The following is a 19,129-nucleotide window of genomic DNA, read 5'->3' on the forward strand; positions in this document are numbered from 1 at the left end:
TTTTCTTATAATTTTAATTTTTATCTTTAATATAATTTTTATCTCAGCCTTGATGATTCGTCTTCTACATTTTAATTATATATATATATATATATATATATATATATATATATATATATATATATATCAAAATAAAATAAAATACTATTTATGAGTTTATAATTAGTTTTTATTGAATCACTAACTTTTATTTTTATCTTTTGTATATCAAATTTTAATTTATGAAGGTAATTGGATATGTTTTATACACTAACTAAGAAATTACTGCATTACACAGTATTATAAAAATATTTTAATACTGTAAATAATCTTTTATTTTTATTTTTCAATTATAAGAATGAATATTTATCTTCACGTTTAAGAATTATAGTTTTACATAATTGAGAATCTAAAAAAGTTAATTAACAAATCATCTTAAAAAGAATTAATAGGACAATACTTTAGTGTTATTTGACATGTGTGACGCAAATATTTAATTAAATTAAAAAAAGAAACAAATTCAAAGAATATTAAAAGAAAGAACAAATATGTTTGAAAATAGAACAAAAATATATTTCATAAGGTGCAGACTTCGCAAGTTGAACCTAGGATTATATTATAGTGGCCTCTTACATTTAATTATTAACTAGTCGTTTATTGTGCATTGCATACTATTATTATTGTTTTGATAATAAAATTAAATTAATTTATATAATTTAGTAAAATCTTTAATATTTAACATTGATTTATAAAATTTTAATATTAATGCCAAACTAACTATTTTTAAATGTTCTTAATTCTTTTTAAAATTCTATTGATACAATATGATACAAATTATTTTAATACTATTTATTAATTAATTTTAATATTATATAAATTAACATATCAATATAATTGATATTTTTTTTGAAATTAAAAATTTATTATATAATTAAAAAATTATTTATTAGTTAATGTAATATTGAATATAATTAATATGGTAGTTTTTAGGATTAGAGTCGGTGCTTAATTAGAAAAGCACATTTATGATCAATAATTTGATAAAAATTATAAAATTACATATAAACTTGAATCTTACATGTCAAAAATAAATACATATATCAAAATAATAATCTTATATATTAAAAATTAAATATACATGTAAATATATATATATATATATATATATATATATATATATATATATATAGATTTCTCATTATAAATGTATATCTACCAAACCAGTCGATTCGGATTATACAGTTTTTCTTTTTTCTTTATAACTGTGCACAATTGAGTTTGGACAAATTTGGGCTTATTTTTTTATAGGTTTTATATTTGCAGGCAGAGATACCCATTTAAGAATAATGTTTAACTTATATTTTTAATTTTTATTTGGTTAGTCTAGTTTTGTAAAATTTCTTTCTTTAGCAATTTGTATTGTTTTTCCAATATAATAGATTGTTTTATTACTTTAATTTTTCTGTTTTGATCGTATTGATATTTGCACATAAAATGGGTTTATTAAGTGAATATCCGTTTTACGAACTAAATTTATTTATATAAACATATTTTTAGTGGGCAGTGTATTTATATCCAATTAAACATCCATAAAATGTATTTATAAATATAAATATAGTTAAATTTGAACAATTTTAACAATAGATTAATAGTGTTAACTGAATTTAAATAAATATAAAAGTAGGATCGAAGTTTAAAATGAACATATATAGGCTTAATTGTTAAAAAAGTTTTAAACTTTGCACTTGTCGTTGGATCTAACATGTAGTTTTTAAATTTTAATTTTAATACCATATTTTAATTTTAGTTTCAGTTTTAGCATTTAATAAAATTTTTTGTTAAATCTGCTAGCTAGGCGTGAATTATAGTAATAAAAAAAAACGAGTCAATATTAGAGTTGTTAATCCGTTCTATTACTAAAATATTATGATTTAAGTACATAAATGATTTTTCTTCATTTTGGAGTTTTATTAATTTTATGTGTTTAAATGATAATATTTTAATATTGAGGTTGCTGATTCAATTTCTCCTTTTTATTATTGTTGCTGAAATTCACGCCACATCAACAAATTTTATTGATAAAATTACTGGAGATTAAAATCGAAATCAATATTAAACTTTAATATTAAAATTAAAAATTTGAACAATATATGCTAGATTTAATAACAAATCCAAAATATATATTTTTTGACAATTAAATCTATATAGAATAATATTTCTAACTAGTTCTGATTTAGATAGCTCTTATTAAGCAGGTACCCACTTATTGTCATTCATAGCTCCATCTATTTATAACTCTATATGTTTTTCTTCTTGTAGTTCCAACATTTAGAGCCGTAAATGTATTTAAATGTCTCGTCAGCTACTTAAAGCTCGGTTTGATAAAAAATTCATTTAAAATAGTTTGTGAGTTAGTCGAGCCGAGCTCGATTATTTTATCGAGTCGAACTCGAGCTTGACATAAATCAGATCATTAGCTCACGGTCTGCTCGTGAACTCAAAAACTCAAACTCGATTTCTTTAGAAAGCTCATGATCTGATTTATAAGTAGGTTCCTTTATGAGCTCACCATAGACTCGTTTAGCAATTTAAACTCAATTTTTAATTAATATTTATTATATAATAAAAATAATTAGTATTAAAATATTTAACAAGCCGAATTCGAACTTAGCTTGTTTAATATAACAAATGAATTATTTATAAATTAAATTTAATAATTTTGAAGCTTCCCCTTCATTTAATCCATTCCATATCAATACCCCTCTCAAATTTAATAACCTCTCTCTTCACATACAAAAAGGAAGAAACTCAAGGTTGTTATAATTTTGAACCCAACTCAAAATTGATTTTAATTTGAGTTTGATTTGCTTGAATGATGATGTGGGTTAGAATTTAATAAACACATAAACACATCAATATAAAATTTTAGGTTTTCAGTGAATTGGGTCATCCTTTAGCCTAAATTTACATTTGATCATTTCCTTGCAAATCCCATCAAAATTATCATGCTATAAACCAAAGACTATTGTTTGAGAGGGTTTTGTACTCTCTTTTTCCTTTTTTTTCTTCTTTATTTACATTATTCTTTTTGGGTGATTCTTTTATTGAATTTGGTGATATTTTTGTATATATTTCTTTGATGTTCTTTAATCTTTCCATGAGATCATGTTTAATTTGGAGGTGTTCATAACATATATATTAATAACTTATTAAATTAAAACAAATAAAAAAGATATGATGGGTATTAATTATTAACTTAAACTCACCAAAATTTCACTCGAAAACACCCATAATAAATAGAGAACAAAATAAATACACTAAGAAAAAATTATAATATTAAATCTAATAAATAAATTAAAATATTAATTAAAAAACACAAGGGTATTACATAAGATAAACAAAAAGGAAGGGCTATATAATAATTCTTATATTCTTATATTCTTAATTCTTATTAGAATATTATTTATTTAATCAATAGAAAATATAAAACTGAATATATATTTGGTCCTTTAAAAATTGTCACGTGACCATATAAAATATTATTTGTCTTATAGCCACTTGAATTAGTTTGTACGCATTTTCATTTTTCAATTAGTTACTTCCATAATATAAACATGAGATGGGAAAATTAATAATGATAATTTATGTGGTAGAGATGTTCAAAAGGAGTCAAACCTTACATGGCCCTTGGTATATAAGATTGCTGGTTGGTAAAACATAAGATAAGTTTGCTAATTATGGCTTCTTTTAACGATTATTGCGCAGGTGCATGATGTATCATACACAATTATCTTCTTTATTGTCATTTGTTTTTATCAATTAATGTTAATATTAATCTAAGCTAGACGGGTCCTATCCTTTCAGCTGTCTTCATTACTGTGTTGTGATCTGTTTGGCATGACATAAAAGAGAGTTTTAATATATAATAATTCTTATATTCTTATATTCTTATATTTTTCTAATCTTATTATTTAATTAGGAATATAATTTATTAATAAATAAATTATAAAAATTATAAAATTACACATAAATTTAAATCTCACGTGTCAAAATAAACACACATTTCAATACAAATATTTTACGTGTCAAAAATTAAAAACACATGTCAAAAAAAAATTAAGATATATATATAAGTTTATATGCAACAAAATTCAAGGTTTCCCAATTGATTGTAACATCAAAGAATTCATTTTAGAAATGGTTATGTTTCCATCGTGTTACAAAATTTATTTACAAATTTATTTATGTGGAATTGATTATAGCTAAACTAAATTCTAACAAAATATGTAGAATTTCTAAATAAATTTTACGTTAGTGAGTTAATATATTTACTTTCTTTTTTATGTATTTTTTTTCAAAAGAAATGAATTCTTTAATGGATTCCAATCAAACATATAGGATTAGAATGTATTTGTAAATGAATTTCTATACTGTGTTAAATAATAACTATGAAATTCATTTTATATGAAATACATACTGTGTTAAAAATAAATTAAAAAAAAGAAAAGGAAATATTTTCTTATGAAATATATTAACTAATTAATATAGAATTCATTTGAAAATTTTAGATATTTTGTGTGAAATAATTTTAGTTATAATCAATTTTATAAATTTAATTATATAAAATTCTAAATAAAATTTTATTTCAATCAAATGCATAAATTTTAGATTGACAAATAAATTTCATAAAATCTTATAGAATTATTTCAATCAAACACAATAGGACTATTATAATAATAATAATAATAATAATATTATTATTATTATTATTATTATTTATGCATATAAAATGCATCTTTCATTTAAAATCTTTGACTTGTGAAAATATCTTAAAGTTTTATCGGGATGACCTTTATAGTTACTTAAATTTGTTCTTATTTTGGTCACTATTGTTTTTCTTTGTTTCATTTTCCAAAAAACTTTTTGGATAGCAACTATTTTCGCAGTAAAGATTTTGATGTTTGTATTTATTTTGAACAAAATAGATATTATGCCGATGTATAGTCTTTAATTTTTTAATAAATACATTTAATTTGGATATCAAGTAAATTTATTAGCTAATATGATATTTTTCTAATTAAATAAAGCTTAATTACTAATTAAATTCTAAAATTTACACTTTTTAACAATTTTATTCAATTATTTCAAAATTTTGAAATAAATACCTATATTTTCAAAAACACTTTTTGGTAAAATTTTTAAGATCTTATAGTGATAAAAATTACATAACAAATCAATTCTGTTTACTAATATAAAAATTAGTAAATTAATTGCATTTAGATATAAAATATGTAAAAAAATGCACATACATAATATTTTTAATGGTCATATTATTAATTCTAAATAAACTACTTTTGCTAATTGTTAATTATTATTCTTTCAGTAAGCATAACGACTTTCTACATCATCTTTTTTACTATGAAACTTTAAAAATTATTATTGAAATGTATTTTTAAAAATAAATTAAAAAATTGGGTATTTATGAATAAAATTATTAAAAAGTATAAAGTTCAAGATTTAATTTATAATTACAATATTAAATAATGATTCTAAACCTAAATAATAACATCCGATAAGTTATTTTCAAATTCTAATTAAATAATATTTTTAATCCTTAAAAAATATTAACTACATTTTATAATATTGATTTATAAAAAATATATATGATATATTAGTTAATAAATTAATGAAGTTTTCTAATATTATATGATATATTGCCATTTATATTTTTTATTTATAATTATATGTGTTTAATTAAATTTTTGTAGACTGATAGGTTCTTTATGTAATATTTTTTTGAGGATGAGAACTTGTGTCACCAATCTAATTGATCTAGTGAGGAAAGTATGGGTAATGCAAAGTCGATATGTGGGAGAAAAGACGAGCAATGCTCAACGACATGTATATAATCGACAACCTTTGGATGGGGGTGACCCAACAACTAAGTAATGATATAGTATTGGATCTCCAAAGATGTGGGAGATATAGATTTTGGTAGATTTGTCTTGCGCTAATTAAAAGGAGGCAATTTGCAATTAAAGTGTATTTCGATAGCTGATTTTATAGTGAAATAAAGTTATAGAGATGAACTTTCAGTTGAGGTGAATTTGGAAAGTGAAAAATTCTAACTTTAGTAGGGAAGGTTAACCTTTAATTTATAGGGCAGGCAAAATAGGGATTTATCGCCACGTGGTGTGATACTAAAGGATATAAATGTGTAATTCTATATCGGATTTTGACTTTTATTTATATTTTGAGCTTTTTCTTAGCTTGGATCTATACTGTATGCAAATTGAGCAAATACTAAGAGAGTGTTCAGTTTGGAGATCTGATCCCTTTTTCTTTAACAGGCTTCCTCTCAAACTCATCGGGCCAAAACTTCATAAATAATCTAATCGGGCAATAATGGACTCCATCATTAGCCTAAAATCGACAGACAACCAAATAATGTTTAGAATAAATAAATAAATAGATAAATAATTTTTATAATCAAATAATAATTTTATTAGAATTTCTGATACATGTACAATTTTATTTATATAAATAGTTTCTAAATAGAAAAGCCAATTTAAATTTGATGAATCAAAAGTATTTATGACTAAAATAATAATAATAACAACAGCCGGGCACACTATTAGCATGATTTAGCATATATAGCTATATACTTATTTAAGAATTATAGCTGTAATATTTCTCTATTTATTTAATGTAATTATTATAGCTGTAATATTTCTCTATTTATTTCTTATAATTATTCCTATATAGTTGACTACTTTAAATAGGTCTAGATATCTTGTATAAATATCTTAAGATATATGGAATAAACATAAAAGTGTTTTTCAGTCAATTATTATTTCTATGGAATAATTTATAAAAAATGGATGGGAGAAAATTTAAAAGACAAATGCAATAGAAACTTAGAAAATAGAAGGATATTATAATGATAAAGTAAATATCATATGAGAAGAACATTAGTAATAGGCCATACTGACTATTTGGAGGCATTTTTATGTAACAAGTTATAGCCTAATAATTTAAGCTGGCCACAGTTAAAATAGTTGTGGCAATAGGAGTGTCCCATAACAAAAATTACATAAAGTTCGTGGATTATCTTCATATTTAACGTGGATATGGAACTTCATGTGTTATTAGCAACATATCTTTGTTTCTTGTTACCAAAACTATATGTGAGTTACCCTATATTAATCAAAAGTACCTCAATTACCGTCTTAAATCTGAGTTTGTTAGCTTTCCTCCCTTGGAATTGCTTATAAAATGCTTCATCTGTTTTCAAATTCAGATCACAGCTTTCTGCAAGTATCTTGAAAAGATGAAAGGAGGTACTATGAGGCAATATACGATGTTTATCCTTGTCCTTGTAATAGTGGCCGGAAGGAGTGAAGCATTTGAAATATTTCCGAAATATCATGTGCATGTGGTGAACGGCTTAAAAAAGCATCTTCTGCAGACCCATTGTGTTTCTGTAAACGATGATCTTGGAGTTCATGATCTTGCTCCTCGGCAAGAGCAAGTATGGGCGTTCAGAATTAATATTTCTTTTAATACACGTTTCGAGTGTACGCTGTCTTGGAAAGGCGGAAAGAAACGTTTCGATGCATTCTATCCTTGGTTTGATGGTGTTAATTTTATGCGCGAGCACTGTGTAAACTACAATTGTTACTGGCGGGCACAAGAAGATGGCATTTACTTAGTCAGTAGCCAAAATCGGAGATACACGTTGAAATATCGTTGGCAGAAGTAGGAAGAAAATTGAACTCAAGTGCATTGTTTCTGTGGCTTGATTCTACTAAGTTCTTGTATTTATACGTGAAATTTATGCTACAATGGCTTCAAGTCTTTTATATTTTATGTAATAAACACTGTTTCAAACATGAAAACTCATTTTACACTGCCATTCCTTTTCAATTTCTATCTCTTGATTGATGCAGGAAAGGAAATTACATATGTTTTTTTTAATGATCTGGGTGAAAATGAGTCGTTGATATATTAACAAGGAATCGGTTTTTCAATGTTGCCTTCATTTGTATTCTTGCACCATCAGTTTGGATATTTCTCTATCTTGGATCTGTTGGATATTTCCTGCTGCCATTCTTGCACCATCAGTTTGGTTAAGGTCTCTGTGATTCAGGAATTGGCACCGTTTGATTTGTCTGCTTGCAACCTAAATGTAGCTGCTAGTTTTGCCCTTGTTATGCATGTCTTTATAACCCTAATTTCGCATTGGCTCGACATTTACAAGGCCAAGGCATTTCCCGTTTTCTGATGACCTTTTCACATCTCAGCTATCAGAGACCCGAAATTTCATATTGACATGGATGCATATAAGCGTCAGGGTCCTCTGTACCTCAGCACCAACTTTGCAATGATTTATGCCCTAGAATTTTCCTCTTTCATGAAAGGTAAAGCAAGAAACAGAAATGCTGATCATACTTAAAAAAAAAAAAAAAAAGACTAGGAATTCATATTTTTGGCAATAGATTTTGGTTTAGTTTGATCTTAAGAGTTTCTGTCACATGAAAGGAAGAACAAATGAAATTCAATGATGTCACAGATTTTAAAAGAAAAATCCACAGAATGATTTTTACATTTACTTGTCCTAATATGAGGTTGGAAAGCGGTGGGCGCCTAATTCCTGGGGTTCCCTTTGTCAAGCACATAAAAATGGAAAGAGTAGGCAGTTTTCATGCTGGGGATTCCTTCATTTTAGGAAGTTGTATTGATGATGTATACTTTGTATGCTTCATTTCTTTCTTTCTCTTCTCCTTTGGTCTTTGACAAGTCTGTTAGATTTTATTTTATAATGCTTTCTTTTTCATGTTTATCTAAATCACAGCCTGTCTTAGCAACTACAGCAGGAAAATATACTCTGTAATTCTGTTGTCTTCATATGGTCCCACCTCAAGTCAGAATCTTTCATCTGTTGTTATATCTATTCCATTCATGCCACTACCAGAGTTCTGGTATTTGTGAAAGACTCACTCCCTGGATTATTTAATCATGCTTTAAGGACTCTAAAAAAGCTCTTTTCCTGATTAATTATTAAGTTCAAGACAGGACATGTAACAGTAATGAAAGCTAAGAAACAAAGACTATAAATAGCTTATTCAATCCTCAAACAAAGTTCAAACTCAAAGCAAATACATTTTCAAATTCTTTTTCATTTCCCCTAGATTATATTCTGTATGCATTGTTACCTCCTCCATCTTCTGCAGGAAAATGGCTAGGACTTCTCACTGCAATCTGAAAACAAGAAAACTATGGTAATAATTCCAGATTTTCCAACTACCCAGAAGCTCTAAAATCTCTCATGGGTGTTACGCGCTTCAAGGTTAATAATCTCTCTGTAGCTAAAGATGTTGGCAGGGCATTTGGTCTCCTCTCTGCCCCTGATTCCGATTGTTGGTCAACTCCAGTTATACTCTTCATAAGGTACAAGATTCAAGAATCTTCATTCTCTTTCTTCATCCTTTTATGGCAATGACGTACTCTTTTCTGCAAGATCAGATACCAAAGCAACTAAGTAATACTTATTACTGTAAAGGCAAAAGACTTGACCAGATACTAGATCATAGATTTAAAAAACTGAAGTGTTTAACAGGAATTCTAGCTATAGCAAGTTCAAGCAAGTTTTGACTGTAACTAATAAAGATGGTTGCAAATTCAATTTCCGAAAAAGATACGAAAGCGAGGCAGCTAGTATACAATTCTTGAAAAAAAAAAATCATTTTGACAGTCCCCAGGGCAGGGAGAAAGATGTTGACAGGGCATATACCTGATCACAAAAATAAATTATGCAAGTCCAAATAGTTATTTGTGATCTGAAAATTCCTTCAGGTGTTGGATATAGTTCATTGAATAGCTACAGAGAACGGAGTGTTTTTCGCACAGTGGTTCTTGGAATGAACGACTAAAAACCCTCGAGGTTATGACAAGTTTGAGTTGCTTTGGGGTGATAATAACATTTACCTATCTTGAATAGGTTATATACTGAAAACAACCAATTATAGTGAAGATAGATTTAAAATTAAAAAAAATAACCAAGTTTTTTTGCAGCAACTTACATGGATGAGAAGACTTTATTTCACCAAAGATTTTCTGAAAGCTGCTTATTTCAAGAAGCTATATGAACATTAGGTTAGTGTTTCGTCTTTGTGCAGGATTGCTATCTGCAAGAAACAGCATAAAAAAGATAAAACTTGGAAACAATATTCCATCAAAAATCTGGTTAAAAACCTCGAGAAAACTCATGAATTGTATAGCCGCTGCACAATAAATCAAATAGGCCATAACACAAGATGCAATGCTGATGTTCTTCCTGAATCACTCGATGCAGATGCAGATGCAGACTGAAAAATAATATTAAATGAACAGCATTCACAGATTTCCACAATTGTTTTACACAACTCTACAGTTCTCGAGAATGCTGAAAAGAATGAAGATGAATGTTCCACAACATTTAAGAACTCTAATCAATAAAAAAAAGAAAATAAAATACAACAAATAATGTATAATTGATATCAGATGGAAGAACTCGGCTTCACCGATATGCTGTTATTTGAAAATTGAAAATAGAAATCAAATCTTAAAACTAATTTATGGCTGCAGTGGTATAATCAGGATTTACCAGCAAAGCAAATCTTAACACCATTGCCACCGATTCCAGCAACCAAGCAATGAAATCCACAGAACTCCAGTTCAGCAATTACTTTATCCACAATGGTTCCTGATAGCACTGATTTATACATTCAAGGGAAACACATAAAGAATATGAAGTAGAATGACTCATCTCATGACATCATCATCATACCATAAGCTTGTTATCTCCTAATATAATGTTCTTGATTGTTTGCTTGCAACACCATGACCCAAGATACATGACTGAAATGATTAAAGCACATTTCGACGAGATGATTGATGATGAGCAAAGTGTTTGCTTTAGTAATTGTTGTTTATTCCCAAATACTGAAGCAACCATAGAGCATAAAAAGAAAAACTCTCTAATACATGCCAAAAGTGAGTTAAAATAAGTCGAAACAGCATACACAAAGATAACTAAATGCATGCCAATATAAAACAAGGTTCTTGTTGGGATGCAATTCTACTTTATAAACTTTAATTACTTTTTTTAGCACAGAACTGTACTATTGCTAACCCACTAAGCTAAGATGGAAAACCTATAGTTACCAAATCTTCCAGGTTCAACCAGTAGAACATTTCTATCATGTTATGAAAAGATATGGCATTCAGACAAGAACCTCTATAATAAGCCAATAATTGCAGTTTGTAAAGAAAGCAAATCAATAAAAGAGCAGGCAAACCAAAAAAAGTAAACATAAATTGCAGAATGCAACTGGCCCTAGCAATGAGGTCAAGGCACCACAGGAGGAAAAAAACCTAGAAATCATGTACTAGTTAAAAACTACAGAGGTCTATGCAAAGAAATTAAGAAAACATACATAGTCATGAAGGATACAGGTTGGTAATAGTGTCAGCACACAACCCCCACCCCCTGCTCCAGTTAACTTGGAAGCCAACTTATACTTCAATGTTATTCGAAGAACAGTTTCTATAGAAGCATGGCTAACCCCCATGCATTGGAGTAAACCTTGATTCATTTCCATCAACTCTTCTAGCTTCTCTTCCTTCTCAGTTATAGATAGCTCATCCGGAGCAGGAGACTGGATGATCTTAGCCAGTTCATTACTGATCGAATCAACAGCATTAAAAACAAAACTCATGGCATTAGGGTGCCTTAAGGTTCTCTCTGAAACCCCAGCAACCAGTGCTTTTGTATTCCTACCAACCCTTGTGTTAGTAATAAGCATTTTAAGTGGCATGCTAGAGTTCATGCGAGTCAGATTACCTGACCTGAATTTGATCATGTTGCCTGTTAAAAGAGGGGAAAAATGAGCACACATCATTATACAATCCTCTGCTTATTAAGTGAGAAAAGAAAAAACTCTAATAGGGTACAAAGACAGGAACTTGAATTTGCCAGGCAGTGAGAGTTTGCCATCCTGTTCTAAGAATACCAGCAGGAGAGACATTATATTTTGTTCCAAGCTATGCCTAACTGCAAGACCTAATCAGTATGACCTAGAGACATAGCACTGGAGCACGTAATATATGAAAAAAATTTCTAATAAAGCTCACCAAGTTTACACACCATATGTGCTGATGGTATTGTCTATGCCAGATGGCTTTCCATGAATTATCTTTTCACCTTCAAAAGCCCATTTGTTTAATAATTCAAGTTCAGGTACCCCAAACATTAACCACCCGTGCTGCTCCCTGTCCAGATTTACAGAGTCCGAGAAAGCAAGAAGAGCAGCCGAAAGGGCAACACAAAATGCAGCAGATGAGCCTAAGCCTGAACCCAGTGGAAGGTCAGAAGTGACAATCACAGTGGCAGGTTTAAATCTGACATAAAAGGATCCAAATTAGATTATAAAATAAGATAACATAAAGAATCAATAGCATAGTGCAATACTACATGCTTACCCTTGGATAGAAGTATATAACCACAAAAAGGCTGACGCTCCAGAAGCAAGTCCAATTTTTGCCTCCGGAAAGTTTTGTTCCTCAACCAAAGCTGACATTGACTTAATTAACTCTATTGAGCAAGAGGTGGGGGTTGAAGAGGAAGGAACACCTAAATTAGGTAATGCTTCTTTGATTCTAGCAATTGGCCATGAAAAGTCTAGAGCCAGATCCTTGAGCTGAAGTTTCAGCGTGTCATCATTCCCTATGTAAAAAAACAATAATCCACCAAAAATCCACTCAAAATATTTGGAATGACATCAATTTGAATGAAGAGGTCAAAAGGGGGGAGGATACATTGTTGTTGTGATAGGAACAATTGAAAAATCCATCAAAGTTAGATATAATGAATTCCAGATTTTACTACTTCCATAAGTACAAAAGTTACGGAATTAGACGTAAAACTACTAAAGATTCTTAATAAATATGTTAAATCCAAATGTGATCAATCACTATAATAGGAGAGCCATAATTTTCTAATTTGAAAGACAGTTGAACATGTTTGATGAAATTTAGCACAAGAATCACTCTGACACTAGCAAGAATGAAGGGATGAGCATGACAATTGCAATTTCCAATTCAAACTAAAAAAAGTTTTTCAGAGTGTATTAGTATTTAGGAAGTGAGATTACAGATATTATTACATATGGATAGAAAAAAGATAAAAGATGCTGGTATGATGTTAGATCATTATTAGAGATATCCTGTTCCTCTAAAATAATAAGAACCATAATAACACCTATAATTTTAATCACTCGAGGAAAAAATCAATAGTTATAAGTTATGACGTTAAATCATTAAAAGAGCTGTCCCTCCTAACCAATTCCCGCTGATTAAAAATCTTAATGGTTAGATCATTAATTTCACAAAACTCAGCAACAACCAATCTAAGAATCTACCTTTTCATAAATTTACCTCCCACTAACAATGGAACAAAACTGGTCAAAGTACAATAAGAAATGCAGTAAACAAAAGATGAGACCAAGAATTATTAGTTTTCTTATGATCATGTACCATGCAAAACTTAGCTCCAATAGTTAAATACAAATCCAGTCCACCCACAAGCAAAGCAATAACCTTGCAGAAAATGAAAGACAACTTCACTTAACCTTAAAAGTTTCAAGACATCAAAGAACTCAAGAGGGAATTATTTAATCAATATTTCAACAATTCCCAAAGAGAAACAACACACAAAAAGAAAAAGGATTTTCCATGTTTAGAACACAATATAAGCAAAATATACAAAACATAATCATGAAAAGAACAGAATCTCAATAGAGTATCTTCAGTCGACATTCCAAAACAAACCTAATTCAAAATTAATGTCAAAGAATCATTCTTCACATATGCATGCTTGACTAACCGAAATGTCAGAAAAGATGTAACGCATAACACAAATATTGAGACAATCTCAAAAGGGTATTTCCCAATCAACATTACAAACAAATCCGATTCAAAATATCCTTACATTCACCAAAACCAAAAGAAGTTGTCAACAGCTTTGAAGCAAGAAAGAAATGAGAAGTGTTAATACCAAAAAGAAGAGACTTTTACCAGAAGAGGGAAAGGAAAGGGAGACATAAGTGTAGAGATCAATGGATGCAGCAACCGCAGTGGATCCGTGCACCACCGCATGTTCACCGGAGAGAATTACTTTCCCTGGTGCTCTTGCTTTCACTTCCATTGTTTTGGTTCTCAATTCCCAATTTCAAGAAATAATTTATCGGGTTGTTAGAAAAGATGGAAGCTTTAGTACATTGAGAGATTTATAAGGCATCAAGGAATGAAATTTAAAGAAAGAAAGTCACTAGAAAGAGCAGGCAATAGACAGGAACTCAATTATTATGGCGGAGAAAACAAAAAGCAGAACGTAATTGCATAAATATTGCAAATATAATTGGCAAAATACCGAAGTGGGATCCTGAACTTTGCGGGTTTATGCAATTGGACTCTTGAGCTTCATTTTGATTCAATTACACCTCTTTAACTTTTTTACCTGATTGATGTGTGAATATCACACATGTTAAATGCCTGTAGACAAATAAAGTGAATTGCTCATTATTAAAAATAAAAAATGAGATAAGAAACTCAAGAAGCAAAACTTGTCATTTTAGTAGTAGGAGTAAAAATAATGATTCAGAAAAAGAAAAAGCAAATAATTTTTTAAGTAAAACAATAATTTAAAGCGAACAACATTTATAGTGTAGCCGACGTTTTAAAGTATTGAATTTCCTTAAGAAAATAACCTCTGAAATGAAATTTAAAGTATTAAAGCTAAATACATATAAGTCTAATATATTTATCACTAAGGAATTAATTAATATCGTTTCAAATTTCAGTCCTTTTAAAATAGAATAAATTGAACTAAATAGAATAGTCTTTCTCTCACCCAATGTATGTCTTTATTTTTTTAGTTGCTTATGCTAGTTACCAAGCTTAAAATTATTAGCTTAAGATGTAATAATATTTATCTACCTTTCTCAATGAAGTAACAGTGTGCATCTTCTTGGTTATTCTTCTACACATTTGTTTTGCTTATTCTCTTAATAAATGCTATCACTATTTTTCTTTGGATGGATATTACTAACAAGCTAAGCACTAAAAGTAGGCTTTGAAGTGAAGGGTTACTTGCCTCAGAATGATGTTTGTGTCTGCATAGATGCTCTTAAATTTGTGAAGCAACAATTCTTTGGATGTAGGGTTTCTAATAGTGGGGGGTTAATGTGTTGAATACTTGTCTGATCAGTTGAGAGGCTCTTGTCCTGGCACAAAAAAAGTACCTGGTTTAGCAGGAAATGTAGTGGGAAGAGCTTGTTGTGTCTAGCCAGAAGATTGGCTTTTGCTGTTACTGTATATGCTTTTTGGCTGGAAGGGAATTTGACTGTGTTTCAGCAAGGTCATTATAGTGAGCAGAGGTTAGTTATCTATGTGAAATTCTACAATCTGGTATAGAATTGGGGATCAGTTGATTCATTTATGTAAATATGATAGACTCTTGTATAGTTAGCCAAGACGAAGATAATGCCTTGTCTGTGATTTTTTCTGTTTAGAGCAGTAATGATCTATTTTGATTTTCTTCCTTTTGATGTCCTCTTATTCATTTTACTTTCTTGCTTTGAGTCTTGAGTTTTCTCGTTGTCACTGAGATAGCTGGGAGGAGCAAAAATCAGTAACCACACCTAAATAAACTATAATCTTTAAGGGTACCTAAATTGTTTAGTTGTTCTATAAAGCTAAATTACCATGAATTAACTAAAGACCAGTTCCTAATAGAATCTACCTGATATATCACTGAACAGAATCACATACAAGTACTGTTTGTCCTGATTTCATCAAGCAGACACAAGGATTCAAAATTACAGTTGGTTCTCTTTGCCATGAGGAAGCTTGGTAGATTGAGGGCTGCAATCATCTCTTGGTAAGAGCATGTCAGTTACATTTTGAGTTCACACAATAAGATTAAATAGAACCAGTGATAACTTTTCTTGAATAACTATAGCTTTGATTCTCTATTTTGTGAACATCCTTCATTCATGGAATGACTGAAGGACCCATTTCAGCTTGCTTTGCAACTGAAACCATTAGAAGATGGGAATGATTTATATACAGTGCACAATTGGCATTTCCTTGTTGCAGTTCTTGAAAAGCTTTCAAAGAACATTTCATAATTAATTTATTTCTTCATTTTAACTTGTTTATTTTGACATGTTTTGGCTCATATCTTAGATCTTGCACTATTTCAGGACACTCCTGAAATGAATTTTTTATATGTTCATAAACTTTCTATTTTATTACATTTGAAGTACATATATTAAAAAATCAATCAACAGAAAAACAAATTAAATAGCATATTGCATAGAGCAGATTGACATGAATTCTCTCTTTTCTTTGCTATTGTACATTTGGAAAGACAATTGCTATAACATAGATAGTTCTTTCTCCAAAGGAGGCTTACATAAAGGAAAGATATTATTAAACTATGTGATTGAATAATGCAACCATTGCTATCAAAATAAAAGAGCAAAATTCTACTAAATTTTAACAATGGTAACCTTACTAGAACAAGATCCAAGTTGATATATAGTCTTATTAATGTAAATAGCCCTTTGCTAACAATGATTCAATAAATGTTGATTAACTAAAATTATGGGACAAAATAACAACTGGGCTCAACATTTCACTTGGGAGTATCTGATACTATTATCATCAAACTAATTATTTGGCTAATTAGATTTTGGAACCAAAGCCACTGATTGAACCTTTAAATATTATGGAGTTGACCCTTTTGATGATATTGTCTAGCTGCTGTTTGTTCTTTATTTTAAGCCTATAATAATATATTAAACATTCAGCTAGGTGATAATGTTTGTCAACTTGTATTTCACTTTCTCAGTATTAAAAGTTTTTTGTTATAAATTATTATCAATGCAAAGATTCAGAGCTGACACCATTTTGCTTCCAGAACATTAAAAAAGAAAAACACTGAGAATGATATTGTCAGTCTGAAACTCACTATAGTTCTGTACAATGAACTCAGTCATGTGAATGTTCTCCAGGGTCATATATGTGCTTGCTTGATGTGTTATTTGAGCTTGTCAGAGTAAGAATTAGAAGTTCCATATGTTCATTAATTGGTATTTCAGAAAAAAAAATATTGATTGTGAATAATATATCATAGACTGACATCTAATTCTGTAACGAGTTTTCTTGTACTTAATTTGTTAAATTTACTAATTCTTTTTTACGTGAAAATTGTGCTTATTGTGCATTAATCTTCTCCCATCAATGAATTTGTTTTAGCAAAAAGAGAGTTAATAATAATTAAAAAATGGTTTGACTTTTTTATTGTGAAAATAAAAAAGATGGTTTCACTTTCTTCCTGACCAATCTGATAAACAAAAAAATCTAACAATTTTATGCCTTTCCTCTATATTGTATTTCATGTGTTGCCATTACTCAAAGTATCTAAACATTGCTAACAGTAAAATCATCTTCTAGTCTTGAATATTGCTTACTTTTCTGAGAGAGAAAAGCAAGGGACCATGGCTGACATTGTGCTTGGTTTCGTGGTTGAGGAAACTCTGTCAAGGACGGTTCAGTTTCTAACTGATGAAATCACTCTTGCTTGGAATCTCAAGGAGGACCTAAAAGGGCTGCAAGAATCCTTGACCATGGCATGTGCTCCAAGATGCTGAGAAGCAACAGACAGAAAGGGAGTCCATCAGGATTTGGCTGAAGAAGCTCATAGATGTTGCTTATGAAGCAGAAGATGTGTTTGATGAGTTAGCCTATGAGGATTTCCGCGAAAATTTGAGATTCAAGATCCACATGAAAAGCAGGTACAGAATTTCTTTTCATTCTGCAAAGGCACTCGTCATGTTAAAAAGGATGCACTTCATCTCAAAATGGCTCACAAAAATGTTGTTTAATCATTTATGGTGTTTCTTGTATGTTTCAACTATCCAGTTGTGAATGACATACAGAAGAACCCCCAGTTCAATTAATCAGAAAAAAGCAGCTACAAACACTATTAATGATTCTTCCATCCTATTCCATCCAGCCATGATGGTTGCTTGATTTGAACATGCTTCCATTGATGTCTTGCAGGTGATGCTACTATGAAGCATAAAAAGTCTCTGTCAGTTGCCTCTTTGGCCTGCCTATGTCCACTAGACTTAATCTAGGCAATAATGAGCATCTTTCTGCAAATTGTATATGGTTGGCTAGCCGGCATTTAGTCACAAAGGCATACAGTGACAATTCAGTGTCCAACAACAGAGGTTGAGCTTCCAGGGTGCTCAAAGGGTAATTTACCACTTCACATATTTTTTATTTATATATTCTGTATTGTCCCATAAATAATTGTCTTAAGTTCCTCAAGCCAAGAAATATTTGGTAATCTTACTGGCCCAAGTAGTTGCAGAGGAAATACAGATAGTCCATATAACAGAATTGGGATTTCAGAATCAAACTGTTCTTGCTGTTCTGCGGGGAACAAATTCAAGAAAATGACACGTTTGTAGATGAAGAGAAGCATATAAAAAAAAAAAGAAAAAAAAACATGGTGTCCAGCAAAGGGTTTCTCAGGAAGAAAGACTAAAGGCATATTCAATTCCCTGCCTGTGGGAAAGAACAAGTAGGCATGCTGAAAGGTGCAAAGAATCAAGGAAGCATAAGCCTGATGGTCAGTGTCAAGAGATAGCCAAGTACAAATGTCGAAATATATGGATAGTGGCAGAAACGGTAATGCACTATCTCAATTTTTTATTGTATGGTGACAGAAAGAATACTACTTTTGATTGGATCGCTCAGGATACGAGATTCCATGGCTTGATGTAACTGATCCATCCTAAACCACCAGACTATTAGTACCGAAGGCTGTGGTCTTGAGTTTGAGAGCTCCTCACTTCAAATATGGTTGTTTGTTCTTTATATTTAAAAGAAAAAACTCCTTTCTTTTTCGTTTAACATGTGAACATCTTCTTTCCTTTCAGATAAGAATGTAAATCACGTCAGATTTTTGTATCTATATGAGGATCGGAGGCAGTAGCCCTACATGGAAAAATATTAGCAGATACAAAAAGTTCTT

At 29.8% G+C, this 19,129-nt stretch overlaps 1 protein-coding gene and 1 long non-coding RNA gene across 2 annotated transcripts; one reads left to right on the forward strand and one right to left on the reverse strand.

Annotated features, from left to right (window-relative positions):
• Window positions 1-9,069: 9,069 nt before the first annotated feature.
• Window positions 9,070-14,448, reverse strand: LOC8260664 (mevalonate kinase). The gene is made up of 7 exons (XM_002529609.4): window positions 14,095-14,448; window positions 12,502-12,745; window positions 12,167-12,420; window positions 11,474-11,887; window positions 10,625-10,732; window positions 10,062-10,166; window positions 9,070-9,492 (listed from the first exon to the last, which is right to left on the reverse strand). Exons 1-6 carry the CDS (start codon window positions 14,222-14,224, stop codon window positions 10,120-10,122), a joined length of 1,197 nt encoding a protein of 398 aa, XP_002529655.3. The 5' UTR covers window positions 14,225-14,448; the 3' UTR covers window positions 9,070-9,492; window positions 10,062-10,119.
• A 592-nt stretch (window positions 14,449-15,040) lies between these two features.
• LOC107262085 lies at window positions 15,041-19,105 on the forward strand. Its single transcript, XR_007216137.1, has 4 exons — window positions 15,041-15,455; window positions 15,840-15,958; window positions 17,616-17,879; window positions 18,148-19,105. It is a non-coding gene; the product is annotated as an uncharacterized LOC107262085 (long non-coding RNA).
• The last annotated feature ends 24 nt before the right edge of the window (window positions 19,106-19,129 follow it).

Source organism: Ricinus communis, chromosome 5, assembly GCF_019578655.1.
Source record: "Ricinus communis isolate WT05 ecotype wild-type chromosome 5, ASM1957865v1, whole genome shotgun sequence".
In the NCBI taxonomy this organism is placed as follows: domain Eukaryota; kingdom Viridiplantae; phylum Streptophyta; class Magnoliopsida; order Malpighiales; family Euphorbiaceae; genus Ricinus; species Ricinus communis.

Bases quoted from the DNA above. Each gene is read 5' to 3' on its own strand.
- LOC8260664 (XM_002529609.4), bottom strand. From the start codon at position 14,224: ATGGAAGTGAAAGCAAGAGCACCAGGGAAAGTAATTCTCTCCGGTGAA. The intron at 12,746-14,094 runs GTAAAAGTCTCT...TTTTTTACATAG, and splicing joins CCTTTCCTTTCCCTCTTCTG to GGAATGATGACACGCTGAAA. The intron at 10,733-11,473 runs GTATCCTTCATG...TGTATAAATCAG, and splicing joins GCTGACACTATTACCAACCT to TGCTATCAGGAACCATTGTG.